The 22056-nt window shown below is 35.7% G+C and overlaps 1 protein-coding gene across 1 annotated transcript in view; it reads right to left on the bottom strand.

Moving 5' to 3' along the window:
• Positions 1–22056, bottom strand: part of Magi (membrane associated guanylate kinase, WW and PDZ domain containing protein magi) — a 40506-nt gene that overhangs the window by 5761 nt on the left and 12689 nt on the right. Inside the window, 16 exon segments of the mRNA XM_088239835.1 lie at positions 120–250; positions 1423–1552; positions 2585–2662; positions 3902–4038; positions 4150–4629; positions 6558–6614; positions 6617–6688; positions 7887–8025; positions 9186–9287; positions 11693–11787; positions 13886–14091; positions 15422–15508; positions 17845–17982; positions 19213–19327; positions 20548–20679; positions 21552–21687. Coding sequence (XP_088095961.1) covers positions 120–250; positions 1423–1552; positions 2585–2662; positions 3902–4038; positions 4150–4629; positions 6558–6614; positions 6617–6688; positions 7887–8025; positions 9186–9287; positions 11693–11787; positions 13886–14091; positions 15422–15508; positions 17845–17982; positions 19213–19327; positions 20548–20679; positions 21552–21687 — 2235 coding nt within the window.

Below are 22056 nucleotides of genomic sequence, written 5' to 3'. Positions count from 1 at the left end.
AGCATTGTCTCTCTTTCCAGTCCAGAATAGGACATTTCCAAAGAAGATCTACACAGGTCACAGACTTTGAGAGCTTAAGCACTGACCCTCATTCGTCGGAATCAGAATAAAAATAAGACCTGTCCATTGGCGGCCGCCTGGCACACGCTGGCCACTGCGGAGCGGTGGGAGGCCCCCAGCATGCTGAGCCCGTCCACGGAAGTCAGCAAGTCCCCGGGGGTTATTCTGCCGTCCAAGTCGCAGGCGCCACCTGGAAACAGAACGCGCCAGCTTGCATGATTGGGAAATACACCGTTAAGGTCTCGTAATAAAAGCTGGAAAAATAAACAGAACTCGAATATTTATTTCTCTATTGTTTTGCAAAATGTCCATAACATTATTTTTCTGCTTCATTCCCCGTCATATATTTATAACTAATTAGTTATTACTACAAACCCGTTTCCTTATTTTTTTACACTTTAATCTTTTACTGGGCTGTAACTGTTATTTTGTTTAATTCGCCTTTTTATTATAAAGGTGTATTTTTGGTTTAAAAACAATGACAATTTTTTACTACTGTTATTATAACTTTGTAAAAGGTTCATTGAACCATGAATAAATAAATAAATAAACACACAAAAAAATACATTCAGTTATTAATCCATCTTATCCAAGAAAATTGAGGTGATGATATTGGTAAATATAAATTTAAAGTGCTTCACAATCAGGAATAAGAGTCTTAGCCCCGTATGCAGAGACAAAACTTAAGGTGAGGAAAGTACATTCTAATCTCATATGCAGAGAATAACTTGAAGGCGAAGACAATAGAATGTACTTACCTCACCTTAAGGTTTGTCTCTGCATACGGGTATTAAAATAAGGGATAGAAGTGCCCTACAATTAGGGATGGAAATGCCTTAAAAACAGGATTAAAATGTCTTAAAATTAATGATTTGTGTTTTTGGTAATAAAATTCTCCACAAGAGATAAAGGTGCTTTACAATAAGGGATAGAAGTGCCCCAAGTTGAGGCATAACGGTGTTACGCAATAAGTGACAGAAGTGCGCAACAATAAGAGGTAAAGTGCCCCATAATCAGTGATAAATATGCTTCATAATCAGAGGTAAAGGTGCCTCACAATAAGGGATAAACATTCCCTGCAATAAGGGATAGAGGTGCCCAAGAATAAGGGGGTAAAAAGCCCCCAAAATCAGGGATGAAAAAGACACACAATATGGATTAAAAGTGCCCCACAATAAGGGGTATAACGCCCCCATAATCAGGGATAAAGGTGCTCCATAATAAAGAATAGAGGTGCCCAACAATAAGGGGTAAAAATTCTCCACAATCAGGCATATAAGTGTCCAATATCACAAGTTAAAAGTGCCCCACAATAACGAGTTGAAAGTGCCCCAAAATCAGGAAAAACAGAATTTGTCTTACCTGGTACAATGTGGCCCACAGCAACTTGGGATCCCTCTTCAGTACCACCAACAATACGGAAGCCGAACCCTGCCGCACCCCGCCCCAGAACTACCACTATGTCGGCTTCTGGGTCGATAATTTCTTCACACTGCGATAGAAAGATAAACTGTATTCCATTCTTTACCGCACTCAGTGGTCCATAGATATAATAATGGAGCATTGCATTAGTCAACTATTGATCACGTATAAAAATAACATCAATCATGTAGTTTATTAACATGGCCTAATAAAATTTCTCAATCGAATATAGTAAAATTTCCACATAGAATTAAGAATGGTCAAGAAACTGCATATCAAACAGAAGGCGACTTTACTACTCTTTAAGGAGTAGTTTTACGTTTTGACCCATTAGTTTCTTTGTAGACGTCGCTCAGTACGCAACTCCCGATTTGAATTAAACTATGCAATGTTGTGTCGTTTTAAAGTGTAGAAATACTGCTGGGGTCTTAAAGAAACAGGATGGGATCACTTTCGTATGTAAGTAGCAGATACATTACTTAAAAAATTGATTTTTTTTCCATCTGTCAGCCTGTCAAAGACATGGACATTTTGTTAGTGTTGCCAGGGTAGTCAAATTTTTCACAACGCATGGATTATACAACGCCGTGGTGGACATTTGACCGACATTATCTTTAAAACATCAAATATTATTTTACATGACATAAAAATATCCGTTTTATGTAAAATAAAATTTGTTTTTTTTTTCATTTCAAAGTTCAGTAGTTTAATTACCTTTTACTTATCTACTCTGTTGTGTCAATCAATGTTTCCGCGTGTACAATAAAATTTTAGAGAAATTGGGTTTTTTTTTTTAAACATAATTATCTTAAATTTGTGTTATGATAATATTTTTCGCGGTCTGGCAACATTACGCGACGACTTCACGCATGCGCGCGGCGAAAATGGGGCAGGAGTGAGCTCCTTCTGGACTATTTCTTAATTCTATGTTTTTCCGTATACTTTACAGAAGTTTTGTGGGGTAATGAAATGTTTGTATTGTTACCTGACAAGGCCCCGAAAGAAGATCATTACAATGTCAACAGAATCTACAAATTGTTAATGACTAAAACAAAAAAAAATGATGAACAATATTTTGAGTTTGTCCAAATGTTCGTAATACCTGATTTGGATCAACGTTCGCCCAGTCCACTGCTACGGGGGAAACCTCGTCATAATTGTGTCGGTTCATTGGCAAATTCTGAAAATATTTACTCTCATAAAAAAATGAAACTATAAAACAGAATATGACTAACAATAATTTAAGTACATATTTATGGTATATTTGAAATATTATTAAACAAGAACAATATGAGGTTATAGCAGGCTCTCACGCAAGCCCATTCTTGATATGTACCGATACGATCGATAGAAGATCTTTGGTGTGTTCTGCGAGTTTTTCAAAACTTACTCCATTTTTTTGCGGAACACCTATTCAGGCTCCGTGGAGTACTGGTATATACTGGTAATCCGCGGAACATAGATTAGGAAACCCTACTGTAGAAACATCTTTAGTGAATGGAAGATGAGCCACATGGACACTATAAGAGTTAGAGAAGGAAAAATTGTGGAGCAAGTGGCTATTGTCTTACTGTCCTGTCCGTGAGCATTCACACGAGGACTGTGGGGGTAACCCGTTGTCCTGCAGAGACAACCTGCCCATCTATCTCTGAGAAAAAATCTCGGCCTTACAAATTGCTGTTCACACGAGGACAATACTGCCGTCATAAGCAAAAGGGCAGCTTTTTGAGAAAAGTATTAATTATCGTATTTTGCAGATGATAATACGCATCGGATGATAAGACGCATCGGACCATAAGACACATCGGACAATAAGACGCATCGGACCATAAGATGCACCCCAATTTTTGGTTGAATTTTTAAAGTAAAAATGAAATAAATTTAAATACGAACAACTCCCTAGGGAGGAAATCCAGCCAGTCTGCAAGCATTTGGACATAATCAAACATTGTTAAAAAAGTACATCTTATGGCCCGAAAAATACGATAGTTAATTATGAGGTAATGTACTCCAATAATTTCAAACCATTTAATATCAAGCTAACACCAATAAAAAATATATTTCAGTACGAAAAACAATATTATCTTTTTTAATGTTTTGAAGTTCTTTGAGGAATAACATAGTATCTAGAGATTCATCAAAATGCAGTGTGGTTATGAAACATCTTGGTTTTATACTTTGAAACAATCGACATATGGTGTTTTTATTTATAATTACTTACAGTTTTTTATTATTTACATAAAGTTGATAAATACTAAAAAGCTTCATATCTCAAAATACGACTTTTGCAAATAGTTGCCTCTATGCTGATGATGGCAGAATAGGTCCTATGCTGGGACAGGACAATACTGTATAGTCCTTTTTTGAACTCTACTTAAGAAAAAATAAATAATTAGATAGATTATAAGTGAATAATTACGGGATCGATGTGCACATGGTTCCTGGTGGCGAGTGGAGAATCCGTTCCCCCCGGATTGTAGCAGCTGAAGCAACCGGCCGCTGAACCTCGGCCGCTCACCACAGAAGGAGACGTGACTCCGCCATCTTCTAGGAAACCTACATAAAAACAGGATAAAATGTTCTTCATCGCTGTTGTAATATATTTAAATTGAAATCACTTATGATAAATAAATTATTAAAAAACATTTTACTCACAATAATTCTTACCTCCGTTGTCGCTGGACTCGCCCGCCACACTGTTGCCATTTACGTTGCCACCGCCGTACGCGGCCGCCATGTTGCTCTCGTTCAACGCCAGCGTCTGCACGAGTGGCAACATAGCGGACACGCGATCGTTGGTGTCGTCCAGCTCGTTTGCGTAGCTGGAAATGTCGCCGGGGTCCAAAACATCCTTTCCGTCGGAAGACCCCCCCACGCCACTGCCGCGAAAATGTCCTCCCGGTGTCGCCAGACTGGAGTTGTTTAGGTTATTTATGCTGTTTATGTTGCCGCTGCTCGAGGATAACTGAACGCTGCCCGCGTTGCTCAGCGATATGCTGTTGGACGTGTTCAGCTGCTGCGTAACATTCATGTTAGAGCTGTTTCTTCGTTTCTTTATGAATTTGTACGATGCGGAGAGGTTCGGCGACAGAGGCTGCGTGCCCACCATCGCATTTGTCAAATCTTCCTGGCTGTAGCTAATTCCACCTACGGACAAAAAACATGATTGCAATTGAAGACCTCATTTTACAAACATAAAATATCCTCAATTTTCCAAAACGATATTATTCTCTGTCTATGTGTGACCATATAATCGTTCTTTTGAAATATTTCTGAAAAAATCGTAGGCATCTCAAATTTACTGTTAAAAATACGGTGTTTTTGTGAAAACAGTAATTGTCCATGTATGAATGAACTAAACATATCCTTTAATTAGCATTTCTAACACTATGAAGTGAACTCCTTCTTCTTTCCTTCCTATCCCCTCTCCTCTCTTCATAGTATAGTGTAATTTTTTTTTTTTGTATATTTTTATTTTGTTAATCTTTGTTTTTAATTTTTGTATAAAATTGCAAGATTCAATATGTCCATGTATTTATAATTTTCTCAAACTGAATGGTTTGGGTAGGTAGGAAGAAATTGCCTTGAGGCAATATGCCCGCCCTTATATGTATATGTATATAAAGTGTCAAATAAATAAATAAGCTCCACTATCACTCATTGACAGCTCAAAGGTGTTTTGGATATCTTTTTATATGGGTTTTTAGCAGTGATATGAAAAAGCTCGACTTATTTCTATATAAAGCAACGACGAGTAGAATTCCAGCAACATAAAAATGATTTCAAAAAGTTTACAATAAAAAAAATACAATAATAATACATCAAGCAAAGATTAAGTTTGGCAAGTTTAGTGAACATGCAACAGCACAAAAAGTAAATGATAAAAAACTAAACAAAGATGGCATTCCTTATGGTTAACAAGATGACGAAAGCAGTGACCGATAATAGAAAGGTCAGTGTCAGGGTCGATTGTCTTTTTCCTAATACATAATTTAATAATAAGCCACCAGCAAATCCAAGATCGATTAATCAGAGTTTTCAATGGACAAAAGAATGGCTCTCGACGCTAAACCCTGAGAAATGCACCGTTCTACACATTGGTCTTAGAAATCCGAAAATAATATACACCGTGGATGGAAATCAAGTGCAAGCAGCAACGTCACAAAAACATCTCAGAGTTGTGATAACTTGTGATCTTAAATGGGAATCACATATTATCCAAATTGTCAAACTAACGCACCATTCCCTCTTATACTGAATAAGGAAAACATTCGCTTACTTCACCCAAGATTTATTCCTCGAAATGTATAAAACATGTTCGTCCACTCCTGGAGTATGCCTACCAAATCTGGAGTCCCTATTTTAAAAAAGACAGTTGTTGGAGAAAGTCCAGAGAAGAGCAACTAAAATGGTAGTTTCTCTAAGAAATAAATCATACGAGAAGCGCTTGAGGGAGCTCGGGTTAAGTTCACTGGGAGCGCAGGCAGCGTGGTGACTCCATCTTAACTGAGCAATATAATGTACCCGAGTTGAAATCAATGTTCACTATGAATGTAAACCGCCATCTCAGAGGTCATTCATTGAAACTAAACACTGCCTCCTTCTCGTCCAACCCCGGGAAGAACTTCCCGACAAACCGAGACGTGGAGAAATGGAATGGCCTTCCCGAGAAAGTGATTGGTGCTAGTTCAGTGAATGTTAACTAGATGCACACATCAATTTATAATGTTTAATAGCCGTGTACACTTGATATACACGCATCAGCTTAATAGCTGCTCGTGTATTATTAATAATAATAATAATAACAGCAACAGCACAAAAAGTAAACGATAAAAAACTAAACAAAGATTGCATTCCTTATGGTTAATAAGATGACGAAAGCGGTGGCCGATAATCGAAGGGTTAGTGTTTTAGGTATACAGGGTCTTTTTGCTAATACATAACTGAAAAAACATTTGGTTCACAGTTGCTTGCTTCCTGGGAGATAGTAGATGCGCATGTGTGCGAGCAGTGTAGGTACCGAGGGATCTATTAGCTTCTTATATGGTAAATTTGATATGTTTAGTGCAGCTTACCAATATTAATGTAGTTATCCATAGCCGTCATGTTTCTGGTATCTACAAGCGGAGTTTTGGTCTGGAGGGAAGAACTTCCTTAGTCTGGGTGCTGTACAGATCTGCAGTCGGCGTTTTACTTCGGAATAAACCTGACAAATTATTGACAATTAATTAACTCATTTCAATTATATGCTTCTTCGTATACCAGGGGTGGTATTCCAAACGCTCTCGGGGCCGTTTTATCTTGTGTATTTACATACAAAATACGAGTGGTTCAGAATAGCACCCTAGTTAGTTGAATCAACATTGTTTTGAGTATGTCCAAATGTAGACAAGGCTGGAATTTACTTTCTAGAGAATTGAGACATAAATTTATCGCAACAATTCAAAGGAGTTTTAATGGTTCAGGGGGTATTCTAGTCAAGAATTTTTTTAAATGTTTTTTTTCATCTTTTCAAAGCTTAAACCTTCAAGAATACGTCCTTAAGAGGATTTTTGTACTAAGCTAAAATTGTTTTCGGAGATACAGCTATTTTAGTGACGTGGCATCTAAACCGCTTTGGCCGGAACAAATAGAACCGGATTGTGGTCCTGTGGCTAGTGTCTCGGACTCGCGGACCCAAGGTCCGTGGTTCGAATCCCACTCTACCCCAACTCGATTCCCATTTTCAAATAGTGAGTTATTTACAACTCGTTGAAATGGCCCTCAAAATGAAATATTTGGGTAAATCATAAGAACGCAAATATTTAATAAAAAAAGAAAAAAAACAAAACTTTAAACCCGTTTTTCTCGAAAATACTTTTTTCAAGACTATTGTCATATCTCAAGTTCTACCAACAAAACTTTAACTTTTAAAAAATTTGGAAAAGTAAAAAAAACTGGCCAAAAAATGTATTTATTTCAAACAACCGCTATTCTGCGGAAATTTTTTTTTTAAAACTTCATAGAATAGTGTAAATTTATTTTTTAAATTTTGTATAAAATTATAAGATTCAGTATAATTCCTTATAATATGTCCATGTAATTGTAATTTTCTCAAACTAGGATTGGGCAGGTAGGAAGAAATTGCCTCAAGACAATATGCCTGCCCTAAAATGTATATAAAGTGCAAAATAAAAAAATCAGGGTGCACCATTTTTTAGACCCCCCACATCATCAGCCTGTAACTTTTTGAATTTCGATTTTTTTCACTTAATTTTTTTTTTATGTATTCTTCAAACATTAATAAATATCTGGTAAAATAATGGCTACTAAAAATATTGTTCGTTTTTTTTTATTGCACCTGAACAAATACCTAAAATTCATGCCTCTAGACTAGTCTGTGAGAATTAAGACATAACACTTACTGGTAATGTCTTTAGTTAGGCGTGATTTGGTATTGGGAGCAGGTTTAGAGGTGCCGTTCTGAGTAGACTTGGTATAGTAGCCGGGTCTTCTTACTACTTTTATCGTTGCCTCTTTTTTCTGCGGACATTCCTTCAAAACCTGCCGAGCAAAAATATTCACTGTTAAGGTGATTTTAAACGAAAATATTAAACTATAGTCCTTAAAATATAGCTTGATTAGAAAACAGTTGTCAGCAAAAGTGAAGACGTAACTTTGTAGTAACGTCTAAGGAGCGAATTATATTGACACACAAAAAATCATTCGTATCTGGCATGTTAATTAATTTTTTAATACAATGCTTGACATATATATAAATCAACATAGATGTATAAAATCAGCTTTAAAACTAAAATAAACCTAATTATTAACGACGTTCTTACAAGGTTACATCATTTTGCAAAAATGTTAAGAGATGGGACTAATTGATCAATGTAAATTGATCAAATAAAAAAATAATTCATGTGATGTTGTTCATGAAAAATCGTATAAATGTCTTATTTTTTGGTGAATAATTGTCTTAAACACACTATAATAGGCTTGTTTTTATATCAATTTTCGGAAACAGAGTTTCATGTTTGCATGAAAAAACTGATAAAATCGATTTGATCAGTGATCAATGAAAGCATCCACCCCTTTCCCGAAACTGTTCATAAAGACTTGAGTCTTTCTTCAGTTTCGCATATCAATATCAATTTTTTTTTTTTTTAAACTAATTAAGCGAAAATTTAATATTTCTTTACAATCAAACCGCGAAAATAACAAAACAATAAACTTTAAAAACTTTCATTGTACCCCTCACTGCAGTTTTGTCAGTTTGTGATCAATCAAATACACATGGTCAGCGCAATCACCCTTTTCTAATTTCCCAGTATTACAGTGGAGGAATACAGTGTTAGTTCTAAATTGAGACCGCGGCCGTACGCTCCAGATCCCGCATCGGAAATCATCATGATCAGTGATCAGTAATTTCCCATCACTAGTGACATTAGTTTGACAGCTGTCATTTAATTCAGGCCATATTTTTAGGACGATAATTATTCATAGATGGTGCTTTTATCATTTTTTATTGAAAAATGCCATTTTTACGTTTATTTTCAATGGAAATTATATAAAACTTGGTTTGCGGAAACTTTACACTATACTGATTGTAAGAAATACCATAACAATATAATTTAGATCCTTTTCACAAAATGGTGTAGAAAAACAAAAATAACTTATCTTATTGTTTATATTAACACATTGTTATTTATGATGCTTACCTGAACAACATGAGCGTGGGAGACATTGCTGACTGTGGTTTGGTTGATAGAGAGTAGGAGGTCACCTTCCCTCAATCCTCCACATCTTACTCTGTCTAAAACCTAAGGATAAAAAAATTAATTCATTGATAATCATTCGTCCATACCTCTTATGATATCGCTAAATTTGAGTTAACACTTAATCCGAGCGCTCTTGCAGGTCTACTTCTATAGGGTACGCCGCTGAAGCATAATAGACGCATGGGCGCTTGCGACACTGGACTCATCAAACTCCAGATGACAGGCCTGCCAACACGGAGACGCAACACAGCGCTAACGCACAGAAACCTTGAGATTCAATTGCAGTAGTGAATTACAGCACAGTATACCCAGGCTTAAGAAAAATCACATTTAATTTTGTCTTCTCACCGGGAACGAACCCAGAACCTTTTGTTTGGGAATAAAGTGTTTTGACCACTAGGCACTAAATGAACTAACAAGCGGCATTAGCATAAATGGACAAATTATGAACAATATCCGATACGCGGATGATACTGTCCTTCTAGCAGATAGTATGGAAAGCCTGCAACTATTATTGGACAAAGTTTACACGGCAAGTTTGAATAAAGGGCTAGAGATGAATATTTCCAAGACTAAATGTATGGTTATTCGGAAAAAGCCACAAACTTTCTCAATGACTTTAAAACTTGGAGCGCAGTTTATTGAGCAAGTTCATCAAAATAAATATTTAGGATGCTGGCTGAATGATAAATGGGATCACTCGCAAGAGATCAAAGTCAGAATAGAGGTGGCGCGAGACTGCTTTTTCAGGATGCGTGACCTTCTTTGCAGTAGAGACTTTAATTTAGACCTCCGAATGCGCATTACTCGATGTTACGTCTTCTCGGTACTTCTTTACGGCGTCGAAACGTGGACACTCACCCAAAACACTTCAAAAAAGATCGAAGCCTTTGAAATGTGGTGCTACAGGAGGATATTAAAAATCTCCTGGGTGGATAGAGTCCGAAACGATGATGTTCTCCGACGGATGGAAAAAGATAAAGAGGTACTGAAGACCATAAAGAAAAGAAAACTTGAGTACTTTGGGCATGTGATGAGAGGCGAAAAATATAAAATTTTACAAGTCATTCTTCAGGGAAGGATTGAAGGGAGACGCAGTGCAGGTAGAAGGCGCATCTCTTGGCTTAGGAACTTGCGCGACTGGTTCCATTGCAGCACTCAGTCCTTGTTCAGGGCAGCTGCCAATAAAGTAAGAATCGCAATCATGATTTCCAACCTCCATCGGGGAGAGGAACCATAAGAGGAAGAAGAACCACTATTAATATATTTAGTTTTTTTTTTTAATCCAATCGCCGAGTAAACAAATAAATATACGTATAATTCACACAGATAATTTCAAAATAAAACTGTTAAGGAAAATTATAATAAATGCTTACAAACATATCACTTTCAAAAGTTCAAATGCAGATGAATAAACATTTTTATTTTTCCACAATGTTGACAGTGTGAATAAGTAATATACAGTAAAACCAATATAATTTTTTTTTTGGTATTATAGAATTTATTTATTTATCAGACATAAAAATAAAAACACTGTGTTTTAAGTCTATGGGACTTTTGTTCTATATTAAGTTTAGACATTTTCAACCGTTTTATTGCACAATTTTTCCAAGTCCAAATTGTTTCGGACTAGCAGTGGACAGATAATTTCAACGGAGATTAAGCTACATTGATTAAGTCTTTTGTTTAACAAAAATCAACAAATAGAATAATTAAAGAACAGTCAGTATTCAAACATGGACAGAGTGGTGAATGTTAGACAGTGAGTAAAATAATCACTTAGATCTAAACTTTGTAAAGTGAAACCCCTAGAATGGGCATTTGTTTTCTTGTTTTGAAAATAAAACTTTGTTATCAGTGTTACACAATTTTATTATTTTACAAGAACACAACTATAGTTTCTAATATAGACTTTTTTGCATTCGCATGATATTTGGTAAATTTAGCAGCTCTTGTTTAGCAGCTCTGTTTTTGACTTAGAATTAAATAGTGATTTAGCAATATTATTATTAGTGTACTTATTTTTCTAGAAAATAAATGATTTTAATTAAATTACAAATTTATAAGCTTCAATTAAATTAACTTAACAATAGAATCACCATGTAAAGCGCCCTTGAGGTATTTTATTACGAAAATGGCGCTATATAAGTTATCCATAATAAATAAATAAAATAAATAGAGGTCCAAGGTTTGTGGGTTGTTAGATATATCACCACCGCTAGAATATAAATAGTGTAAAACTGATAACAAAGTTTTATTTTCATAATAATGTATAATGAAGTGTTACGAAGTGAATGCCGACTCAATTAAAAATATTTATTTTCTTATTTGGAATTCCACTGTTATACCAATGTAAGAAATAAAATTGTTAAAAATTAAAAAATATATTTTTTTAAAACCAGCATATGACAAATCATAAGCCAAGTTAACACCCAATAGTACAGTACCTTTTTGACTTTCTGCCCGTGAACACTGTCAGCTATTGTGAACCCAAAACCAGCGGCCCCTTTCATTAATCTTAGAGTCAGAACTCCGCCATCCTCTGAAAAGACAATTTTTATTTCAAATACAATTTTCATCGCTTGCTTTGAAAAGTAGCATGGATGCTTGGACTAGAGAGAGGGAATTATTCTTGTGCTGATATAGAGTCAATGTCAAATATTTCTAGTCTACAAAAATGTAGAACTAATATTGATTCCATATATATGTTCGGCATACTAAATGGTATAATCGATGTTCCATCATTACTGGGACAAGTAAAATTCAATATTCCAACTCGTAGGTTGAGAAACAATGAAGTACTGTTCATCGATCAGCATAGAACCAACTATGGCCTTAATTCTCCAATGACCCGTCTTTGTCGTATTGTTAACTCAAGACAAGATCTGGACTTTTTTGGTTTAAGTTTACAACGATTTAAACGAGCACTAAATAAATAGTCCAGATCATGTCTTGATGTCCCTTATGTTTGTCAATGCTTCTTTTCTTCTTTTTTTGAAATGTTTTAAACTATTCTTTTATTGTAATATTTAAATCCTATAAATTGTATACATGGACAGATGTCCGTTAATAAATAAATAATTTGGTTCACATTTTTTAACATTATATTATCACAGACATTGTTTGTAAAACAATAAAATTTGCTAGTAATGTAGTTATGCAGAAAGCAGACAGAATATTACAAAAGACTAATAATCACATTCTAAAAATAGTGTTGATCACAAAAACATCATTAGCGGCTTCCACAGACAAAGTAAATGAATACAGCTGGAAATTTTAGCATACTTCAGGGCCATGTACACCAACATAATTTAGTAAAAATTGACAATCGGACTCTTCAAACCTGCGAAATTAAAAAAATCCCGTTATTTTCTGAACACACCTCGTATGAAAGTATTTTAATTTCATAAATTCATTCATTTTAATTTATTTAAATTGTGTTTTACAAAGTAATATTTCATAGTTCCTGGACTGGCACCTGAAGCGTAAGACTGATCATCTTACGTTCATGTAACAAAAACGATGAAGTTACGCTGCGATCGGTGTACCAATGCAGTACCCTATGCACCATTAGGTGCGGAAGGCGAATGATGAAGATAACTCTACCGTTTTTATTGACTCTTACTGTGAAATTGGCAAATTATACGAAGGGTTTATGTCAGATATGTCATTGTGCCTTGTGACAAAATTTCATGATCGATCAAAAATCATTTAGACAGGTTGCTCACCACATACCGCACACCGGGTCTGAGGACATAAGTCTCCTTGGCGGTGTTCAAATACACGGAAAAGTTGCTCGTTGCCAAATGAGAAAAGCTGCCCAAAAGAGCTCTCTGAGCCTTAGCATCTTTGTGCTGAAAGAAGGTAATCCAGAAGTACATAATAAGCACTTCATTGGATTGAGAATAGAGGGAAGTGAATTCTTCACTGACTGGGATTAAATTGATTGGACATTAACATTAACATTTTTTTTTTTTTTTGCACCACAACAGGCCAGGAAGCCTAATTACAGTGGTGAATTACATCACAGAGCACCCAGGCTTGAGAAAAATCACATTTTTAATTTTTGTATTCTCACCGGGAATCGAACCCGGAACCTCTCGTGCGTGAGTCAAGCATCTTGACCACTACACCACGGAGGCCGCCATGATACAAGACAATTCGCCGAAATGATTACAAAACCTTTTAAAAGCCTTGAATTTCTTTTTGGAAGCCACCAGATCTGTATATCCGATAGGACCTATAACAGGGACACGGACAGTAGCGAGTAGCTCCATTCGATTATCATAGAGAGGGGGAAAGGGACAAGATCACAGGATGTGTTCAGAAGATTGATGCACAACACGAAGGAGAATCAACAATATTGAAAACTTGGCATTAAAATTACCATGACCTGATAAAAACTGCATAATCCAGTGATCGGGGATAACCCAGGAAGATTTTAAGTGCTGACGGATTGAAGGAAAAAAAGAAAGGTAACCCTCTCTGAAGGGGAAGATTCCCATCGCGATAGCCAAGCATCAAGAAGAGCATTTAAAGACATTTTTTATATTCGATTGAAACATTCCTGAGACATCATTTAGACAATAGATTTTTATTGCCATTTCGTTATTTCTCTTTGCCGTAAAATGTCTCCTTACGCATGTAGGGAGTGGTGGTCGTCACGCTGTCCAGCAGGAGGTGGTCGGCCGAGGGGCACCTCGCGGGGAGGCGCTCCTCCAGCAGGGGGTCCCTGCGCGAGTCCAGGTCGTAGGAGCGGTTCTCCCCCGGCCAGCGCGACCCCATGTCCCGGTACATGTCGAAGGAGCGGTACAGCTGGCTCAGTCTTTGTTGGAAGTCTATAGGCCTGGAAGAGAGGAATAAATTGATAAGAGGAAATGCTAAACAATTTGGTCCGCGGTTCGAATCCCACTCTACCCCAACTGAATTGCCACTTTTTAATAGTGAATTATTTACAACTGTCGTCTCCGTGGTATAATGAACAGCGCGTTTGCCTTCCATACAAGAGGTCTCGGGTTCGATTCCCGACATGGTTGATATTAAATATTTGTTGAAAAAAAAGGGTGTTTTTACACTAAAAATATTCATAGTCCCTGGACTGGTACCTGAAGCGTAACACTGATCATCTTGCCTTTATGTAACAAAAATGATCAAGATACACTGCGATTGGTGTACCAATGCAGTTCCCTATGCACCATTAGGTGCGGAAAGGAAATGATGATGATGATATTTACAACTACAGTAAAACTGCATTTTTACGTGCCTTCATTTTACGTTTTCTCGCTTTTTAGGCCGAAATGTTTAGGTACTATTTTTTCCATACATTTTCATTGAAATATCCCCCCAGTTACCGGTTTTTACGTTTTTCATAACCCCGGTTTTACATTGAAATTTTTTGGAAACTCACTTGATCTGTCAAGACACCGAGCTGCGCCGGCTGCGTGTCGCCGCGTAAATGGAGAATAAAATCAAGGTAAATAAAAAAATGCGTAAATTATTGTCTCACTAAATTCAAAGTAGGTGCAGTGTAATTGACCATTTTGTTTAAGTGTCTAATTTTGACAATTTACTAAATTGTGACATGCAGTTGACGCATGTTTAGGAAGAATAAAGTCTGTACAACAATAAATTACTATTCAGAAAGTTTGAAAATTTGGCAATAGAAATATACAACATAATGTGAAAAGAATATAGTTTAAACAGTTATCATAAAAGTGTGAAACAGTTTTTCCGCGATGTAAATGACAGTTGAAATTTTGTGGTGCCATACTAAAAAAAGTGATACCATAAATAAAATTTCCCAATGTTTAGGGAAAAAATCATTGTATGCATTTTATGCAAATTCAAATTTTTATTTTTGTGTTTTTAAGGTTAAGTACATAAAATTATTTAAACATGTTTTTCTTTAATTCAATAAAAAACACATTGAAAAAATACAAAATATTTTTAATGAAATCATAGGTAAATAAGAATAATCCCCAATTAAGACTATTTTTACAATTGTTCTACAGTTTTTCATTTCCTCACTGTAGCGTTTTCCTCAGTTTAACACTTTTTTTTGCTGCTCCTTTGAAAAATGTTAAACAAGGGTTTACTGTAGTTCCAATGGAGTTATCTAGAAGAATGCAAATATTTCTATTTTTCAAAAACAAACAAAAATTGATATAAATAGTTACCCATCAATGAGATTCTCTTCAAGATGTTCCAAGTCATACGGGTTGCTCAATCCCCTTCCATTTCTCTCCAAACTGCTGTCTTGAGATCTATTTAAAGAGTAATCTTTACTGTAAATAAAACAATATCTCAACCGAGATGAAGAAATTATTATGTTACACAGTAAATGCCTAAAATGCGAGTTCAGGTATAATTCTTTTCATGTTGATCTTAATCTTATCTGTGGTTGTGAAACGTTCTCCTTTCGTAGTCCGTGGGGCATGAGCGGTGTTATCATTTTCGCTCTGGAATCTTGAAAATTCGCAGATCACACTTAAACGCGTCATACTAGTCTGTCTGTCAAAAATCAGCTATGCCTCCAAAATAGACAGAAATCGACTAATTATAAACATGACACACTCTGAGTGTAAAACAGTAGTATCTGAAAATATCTGTTCAGAGATACAGAAGTTTGAAATTCTCACATTACTTTGAAAAATTTGGTTTTAAGATGTGTTTTACTTCTAAATTTGTTGCAACAGAGGGAAAACATTTTCGAGAAGGGATTATGGAAGTCTAGGCATTAACAGAGTTTCTAAACTGTCAGTGCCCACTATAATCTTTGTACTATTTTAAGATGATTTAATATATTGGCATAAGCACCACCCCATCCAACAATACCATATTGTAACATAGATTGTACAATTGAGTAATAGGTTGTTTTTAAATTATTGAATTTTAAACATTGGCTGGTTTAAGTGGCCACTTTACACACTGTGTAGCATTCACCATTCTGCCCATGTTTAAAAATCCACATTTCCTCAACTCTTCCACCTGTTGACCTTTGTGAAGTAAAAGAGCTAAAACCTTTATCATGTGGGTGAGATTCATCCGGCTGAACCAATTCACCTACTAGGCAACGCCCGAAAATAATTTTCCAATTTATATACTTCTTCTTTTACCAGTTAGTTGATTCAACGCTGTTTTGAGTATGTCCAAATGTTGTGACATGTATTCAAATGTCAAAAATGAAAAACTTGCAGTTACTTCTGTTTTACACTCGTGCAATGTGTGCAAATTAAGGCTCTTACAATTAGGTATTAAAATCCAAAATTCAAATATTCCATGTATTTTATCGAACCACGTGTAGCATTTATGATTAAATTGAACCGGGTGAATGGAGAGTACAATAAGGAAATATGACGTTTTTTATTACAACTTACTATAATAGTAGCATAAAAAATATTTTTAATTAATTATTTTAATTTCCCACAAAAATGGTCCAATGCCACCACACCCCTAATGCGTCACGATTCATGTGAATTTTGAACTTTGTTTTTGACCGTTTCAATTTAAATAGAACATCGTCACAAATCTAGACGTCATATTATAATTATAAGGTCAAACATGTCGCCTTTTTATAGGGACATATGAGGGCATTGGAAGCAAAGATAGCAAACTCCCGTTTTGGTGTTTTCGAGAAAAATAACAAAAACTGCTACACTAATGCCAAAGAGAGTCTTCATGTTGGAAATGTTATTCTCACTGAACTTAAACATTAAAATACTAATAAATTAGTTTTAATAGAAACACGAATTCAAAAAACTTTCTTAATATTTGTATGGCACGGCCATTGTTAACGAAAAGGCGGACTGTAAATGTAAATCAAATTTGTGATATTTGAGAAAGGATAGGAACATGGAATGGATACCTACCTTTAATATGATCTGAATGTTCTTCAATTTCTGGCACTGGATGACAAAATGAACTATAAAATATAACAATGTTTTCCACGACGCGCGACGATTACAACCACTTTTTATCCGATTTTATGTCAAGTCAAAAATGTTGTTTGGTTTTTGTTCTAAATCCGAATCTTCTATTTTTGAATTTCTTCTATCTTGATGTTAGGTAGGTACCATAAGGATGGGTCAAGGGAAGGATGGGAACGAAAGGTAATCGCCCAGGAATAGTATCGATAAATGCTGTTATTTACTTAACAGCCATTTTGAAAATTAAATCTCAAACCTGTCATTGGTCTATGGATATTGCTATGTTTGCTTAAAACTATTTTCAAACGATGGTCTGATGAGAAGTATGATTTTAAACTACATTTGCAACTCAACTCATGATTTTTATTAAAAAAAAGTTTATAAACTACAGAATGACATCATAACCAAAAAAAATATTTTTTTGGAGGTTGCTATCTTTGCTTCCAATGCTCTCATATGTTTTAAAGTTATGTAAGAAAACATTTCTCCACGATATCCATATTGATTTTGAAAATACAATTAATTTTTCTAAATCAATTTCATATATTTTTAACGGTATTCGTGGGATGTGATATTTCCCTATTCCGTGTGCAATAGAACCAGAACAGAACGGTATTCTAGATCCTTCCGAGCGTGGGATTAAATAAAGCAATGTAATACGTATTTGATCTGACCTATTGATACGATTATTTCTGTCCTGAATATCGTGCGGCTCGTCCAGATGTTCCCGTTCGTAGGAACGGTTCATCCCTCGAGTGGTTCTCTCCAAACTACTCCCCTGTGATCTTTTATCTCCTTCTTCCAAATTAAACCTAAGCCGACAAAAGAGACATATATACTTTTATATTTTGATAGTCTAGATATATCTAAAAACGATTAGTTTCTCAGAGTAATAATGCGTAACCTACAGAGAAGCCCTATCACTATGTTTCATAGAACGCAAGCGATGTTGGTGAGCAACCAATTGGTGGCCATTTTGTTTTATTTGACAAGATAAACATAACGGTTCGATCGGATGCTTTTGTAGCTGTGCTTAGCTTTGTTTGTAAATAACTTGGATATTTACGTTATAATAAATAAAAATCGACTATGGTGAATTGCAGTATGTTTGGTTGCAGCAGTAGGAGCGTCAAAGCTGTTAAAGGAGACAGTTTTCACAGGTAATTGATTTTGAATATTTTCCTAAGAATTACATTGATTTTTGGCATTTATTGTCCCGACACGTGTATTATGTTGCTTAAAAACTTTCTTTATATCAACATATTTACTTCAGATATTATTTTATCTCAATTTAGGGGATAAATTTGTGAATTAAAGTATGTTTACTGTTGATAATGACAGATGATTACGGGCAATATGTCGGGCCCCACTAGGCACCCATATAAAGTTTGAGTTTTTATCGAGTAGAGGTCGATTTAAATTTTACTCGAAAATAGCTACGTTAACCTTGAAATCGCATCTAAAATGACGTGTCCAAATTTCGGACAGCTACGACTCGCCGTTTCGGAGATGTGACAGACAAACAAACAAACTCAACACAGGAATTTGGTTCCATGGAGTTAGGATTTATGTCTCAATAAATGTAACATAAGTATATTGTGAATAAAATGAATAAATAAATAAAAAAATAAACACACACATGTATTTTCAGTATTATAAAATAAATATAGGCGAATTATAGAAAAATAAATTGGAATAACCCTGCAATAATAAATACACAGGTACATATTTAAAAGTATTTACAATGCAAATTAATATCCATTTGGCAATTCTCAACCTGAGTATGGCCAATTGTTTTGCTGCGAACTGTAGCTAACTTAATACCCAATAGTCATAGAATGGTTTTCCTATGTTTGGGGTCCTCTATAGCTTGGCGCATTATTACTCTGAGATTAGTATGCATTTTGATATCTAAAATAAATCTAAATATACCCCTCACAATAAATCTACACATGTCACAGTGATAGAAGCTCATTAATTTCAAAATGGGTACAATTCGGGCACTAAAATATCTCATTGAATAAATATGTTTTGGAAATAACCTTTCGCGTAGTTCCTCGGTTAGATGTCTCATTCTAGAAGCTCCCCCGGCTTCTACGGCAACTGTGGTCAATACTCTAGTATTGGGGTCATTGGGGTCGAACGGCAGAGGATAACCTAAAAACAAAAGGACTAAATGTCAAAATTTCTAAAAAAATCCAACTGTATTATTGTAGGGTCCATAGTCCATAATCGATAACACACACGTGTTAAATTAGTTCTAATGATCATCTGAAGTAGACTAATGACCGACGATGCTGTCATCATTTTCTATTGAATCCAATACATTCGTATAATGCAACTCTTTTAGTATCGCACGTTAAACCGGGGGCATTGTTCCGCAGTACATTCACATCGTCCCTACCATGAAGAAATGAACTACAAAGGAACGTCGTCTATAAAGAGACCACAGGACGCAGCCAACTTTAGTCAGCCCGTTCAAGTTAGTCAGCTCAACGAGTTCAATTCGCTCAGCTCCAGCATGTAGTTCAGGTGCAGTTACTTCAACTCCTCATCGCCGCTACGCTCGCGCTACACAACCAAGTGCTGTATATTATTTGCCATGTAATAAATACGCATCAAACAGCAACCTCGTGTCTTCTCTGTCAATCTCTATCTGGGGTAGGAACTCCAACCAACCCTTAACTACTTATTTCTACATCTTTAAGTTTTGAGGTATAGGCGTCGATAGCTATCATCTCCGACAATAGATGTGGGACTCATATACCCCGATTGCAAACCTTCACGATTTCATGAAGATGTCTTTGAACTGTTGACCAAGTAGCCTGAAGAATGTTTGCTATTTCCTGGATACTCAGTTTAGGATTCGTTTCCACCAGTGTTTTTAAAGCGTCTTTATTAAACCCTAAAAATGATTCATTACTTATGGGTACACCTAATATTATATGTAACTTAAGTTTAGTCAGAATGTATGTTTACATATAAAATTGTAAAACACCCTTGAGGCTATTATAAGATACCATGTCTTGAAGCAAGGGCAGACACAGCCAGGACCAAACAAGGACTTCCAAGATGAAGACACTGAGGATGATAGCAGACAAATCTCTCCGAGATTGTGTGAGGAATATCAGAATAAGAAAGATTTGTGAGGCTGAGGATGTCGTAAAATGGAGGAACTGATACAGTAATGTTCAAAGAATGGGCACCACCAGACTCCCTTATATTGCACTACATAATCAGCCTAACAGGAGACCTCTCAAAATATGGAAGGACAGCTGGGACTACACCTCACAGGAGGAGCAACCCTCTGGACAACAGACCACATAGATCTTCAGCAAGGAAGAAGTCTAAATAATTCAATTCTATGAATTTCTTACCTCTACACAGCTCCAGCGTGACGGCTGTCCCGGGGGGAATCTCCTGAAACAGTCTGGCCACCCGAGCGTGTCCTACTCCCAGAACACACGTGCTGCCGACACGCACTAGGAGGTCCCCGGTCCTTAGAGCACCTAAAAATTTATACCAGTTTGTCAAGAGAGAAAGAAAGTCAGTTCTGATAGATGGAAATCTCCTATTTTCAATTACATTAACCCTCCCTCCCCGGTGATGTGCAGCTAGTAGACATTGCGTCTAATAACTATAATATCTTTATAAATATAATAAATGTTGGGTTTAGATTTTCAGTATTCCTCCATTACACATTTACGTATCGACTGACTTTGTTATTATTTAATAAGTACTTATTAGGCACAAAAAAAATATTTTATCGGAAATCGGGGATAAATTACAAATTTATAATATTAGAAATCAAACACTGATTCGAGTCTACTGAACACTTTATTTTATTTTTACAAAAATAAAAAACTTTGTGACAATTCGTGACAACAATCGTGACAAAAACTTTGTGACATTCGTTTGAAAATGCCCTAACAAGGCGAAACAATTGTCACGAAGTTTTTTATTTTTATATTTGTAAAAATAAAATAAAGTGTTCAGTAGACTCAAATCAGTGTTTGATTTCTAATATTATAAGTTTAAATATGGAGTTCTACAAAATAAACACCAAATCAATCAATAAATTACAAATATCATCAAAAGTATACTCTCAGTCAGTCACGTAGTCCAGTACTATATAGCTACTCAGTAGCTCTCGGGAAGTTGGCGCGGGTGCATGTTTCGCCCGAGTCGTTAGCGATACCCAGTGGTTTTTTAATGTCCATTTTTCCCTTTTTAAATCTCTTATTTTTTTAAAGCGCGGATGTATTTAGGGCAGTAAGGGAAAGGTAAATACACTAAATTTCTTACCATCCATGCGCTCTGTAGTCAAGGATATGGCATAAGGGGGGGATAAATTGATAGGAAAATTTAACATGTATGGTACCGTCGAGCCATGCCGGGCTGTTGGGGACAATGGATTTGATCTGCAAGAAGTCTTCGCAGCAGCCGGACGATGACTGCGCTTCGCTGGCGTCGTCTGCTGTCTCACTCGCCCCCCCCACCAGTGTAAACCCCAAACCCTGAAACAATTTACTTGCTGATAAACAAGGTCGGCATGATTTAATCAAATCATTAATGACAAAATACAATGAACATGGCAAAAATGTTTTGAGAATGTCCGAATCTTTGTAGACGTATTTTAGGTTTTTTATTTATTATTTACATACAATATTACATATTTGTTATTTTTTAAAACATTTTTAAAAAATATTTTTTTACGGGACTCACGAAAAAGATCCTCACGGTAAAGATCCTTTACATTAAAACATATGATAACACTACATAGTTGTATAATAATAATTACTACTAACTTAAATATAAGGAGCGAAAAAAAAAAGTACATGAAATTAATGTTTTTAAATAATATTTTTCAAAATGTAAAAAAAAAA

This window comes from Micrasema longulum, unplaced genomic scaffold, assembly GCF_059751315.1.
Source record: "Micrasema longulum isolate JH-2025_06_02 unplaced genomic scaffold, ASM5975131v1 h1tg002280l, whole genome shotgun sequence".
Taxonomy (NCBI): Eukaryota; Metazoa; Arthropoda; class Insecta; order Trichoptera; family Brachycentridae; genus Micrasema; species Micrasema longulum.
Note: the sequence above shows the minus strand (reverse complement) of the source record. Positions and strands in the feature narration are given on the sequence as shown.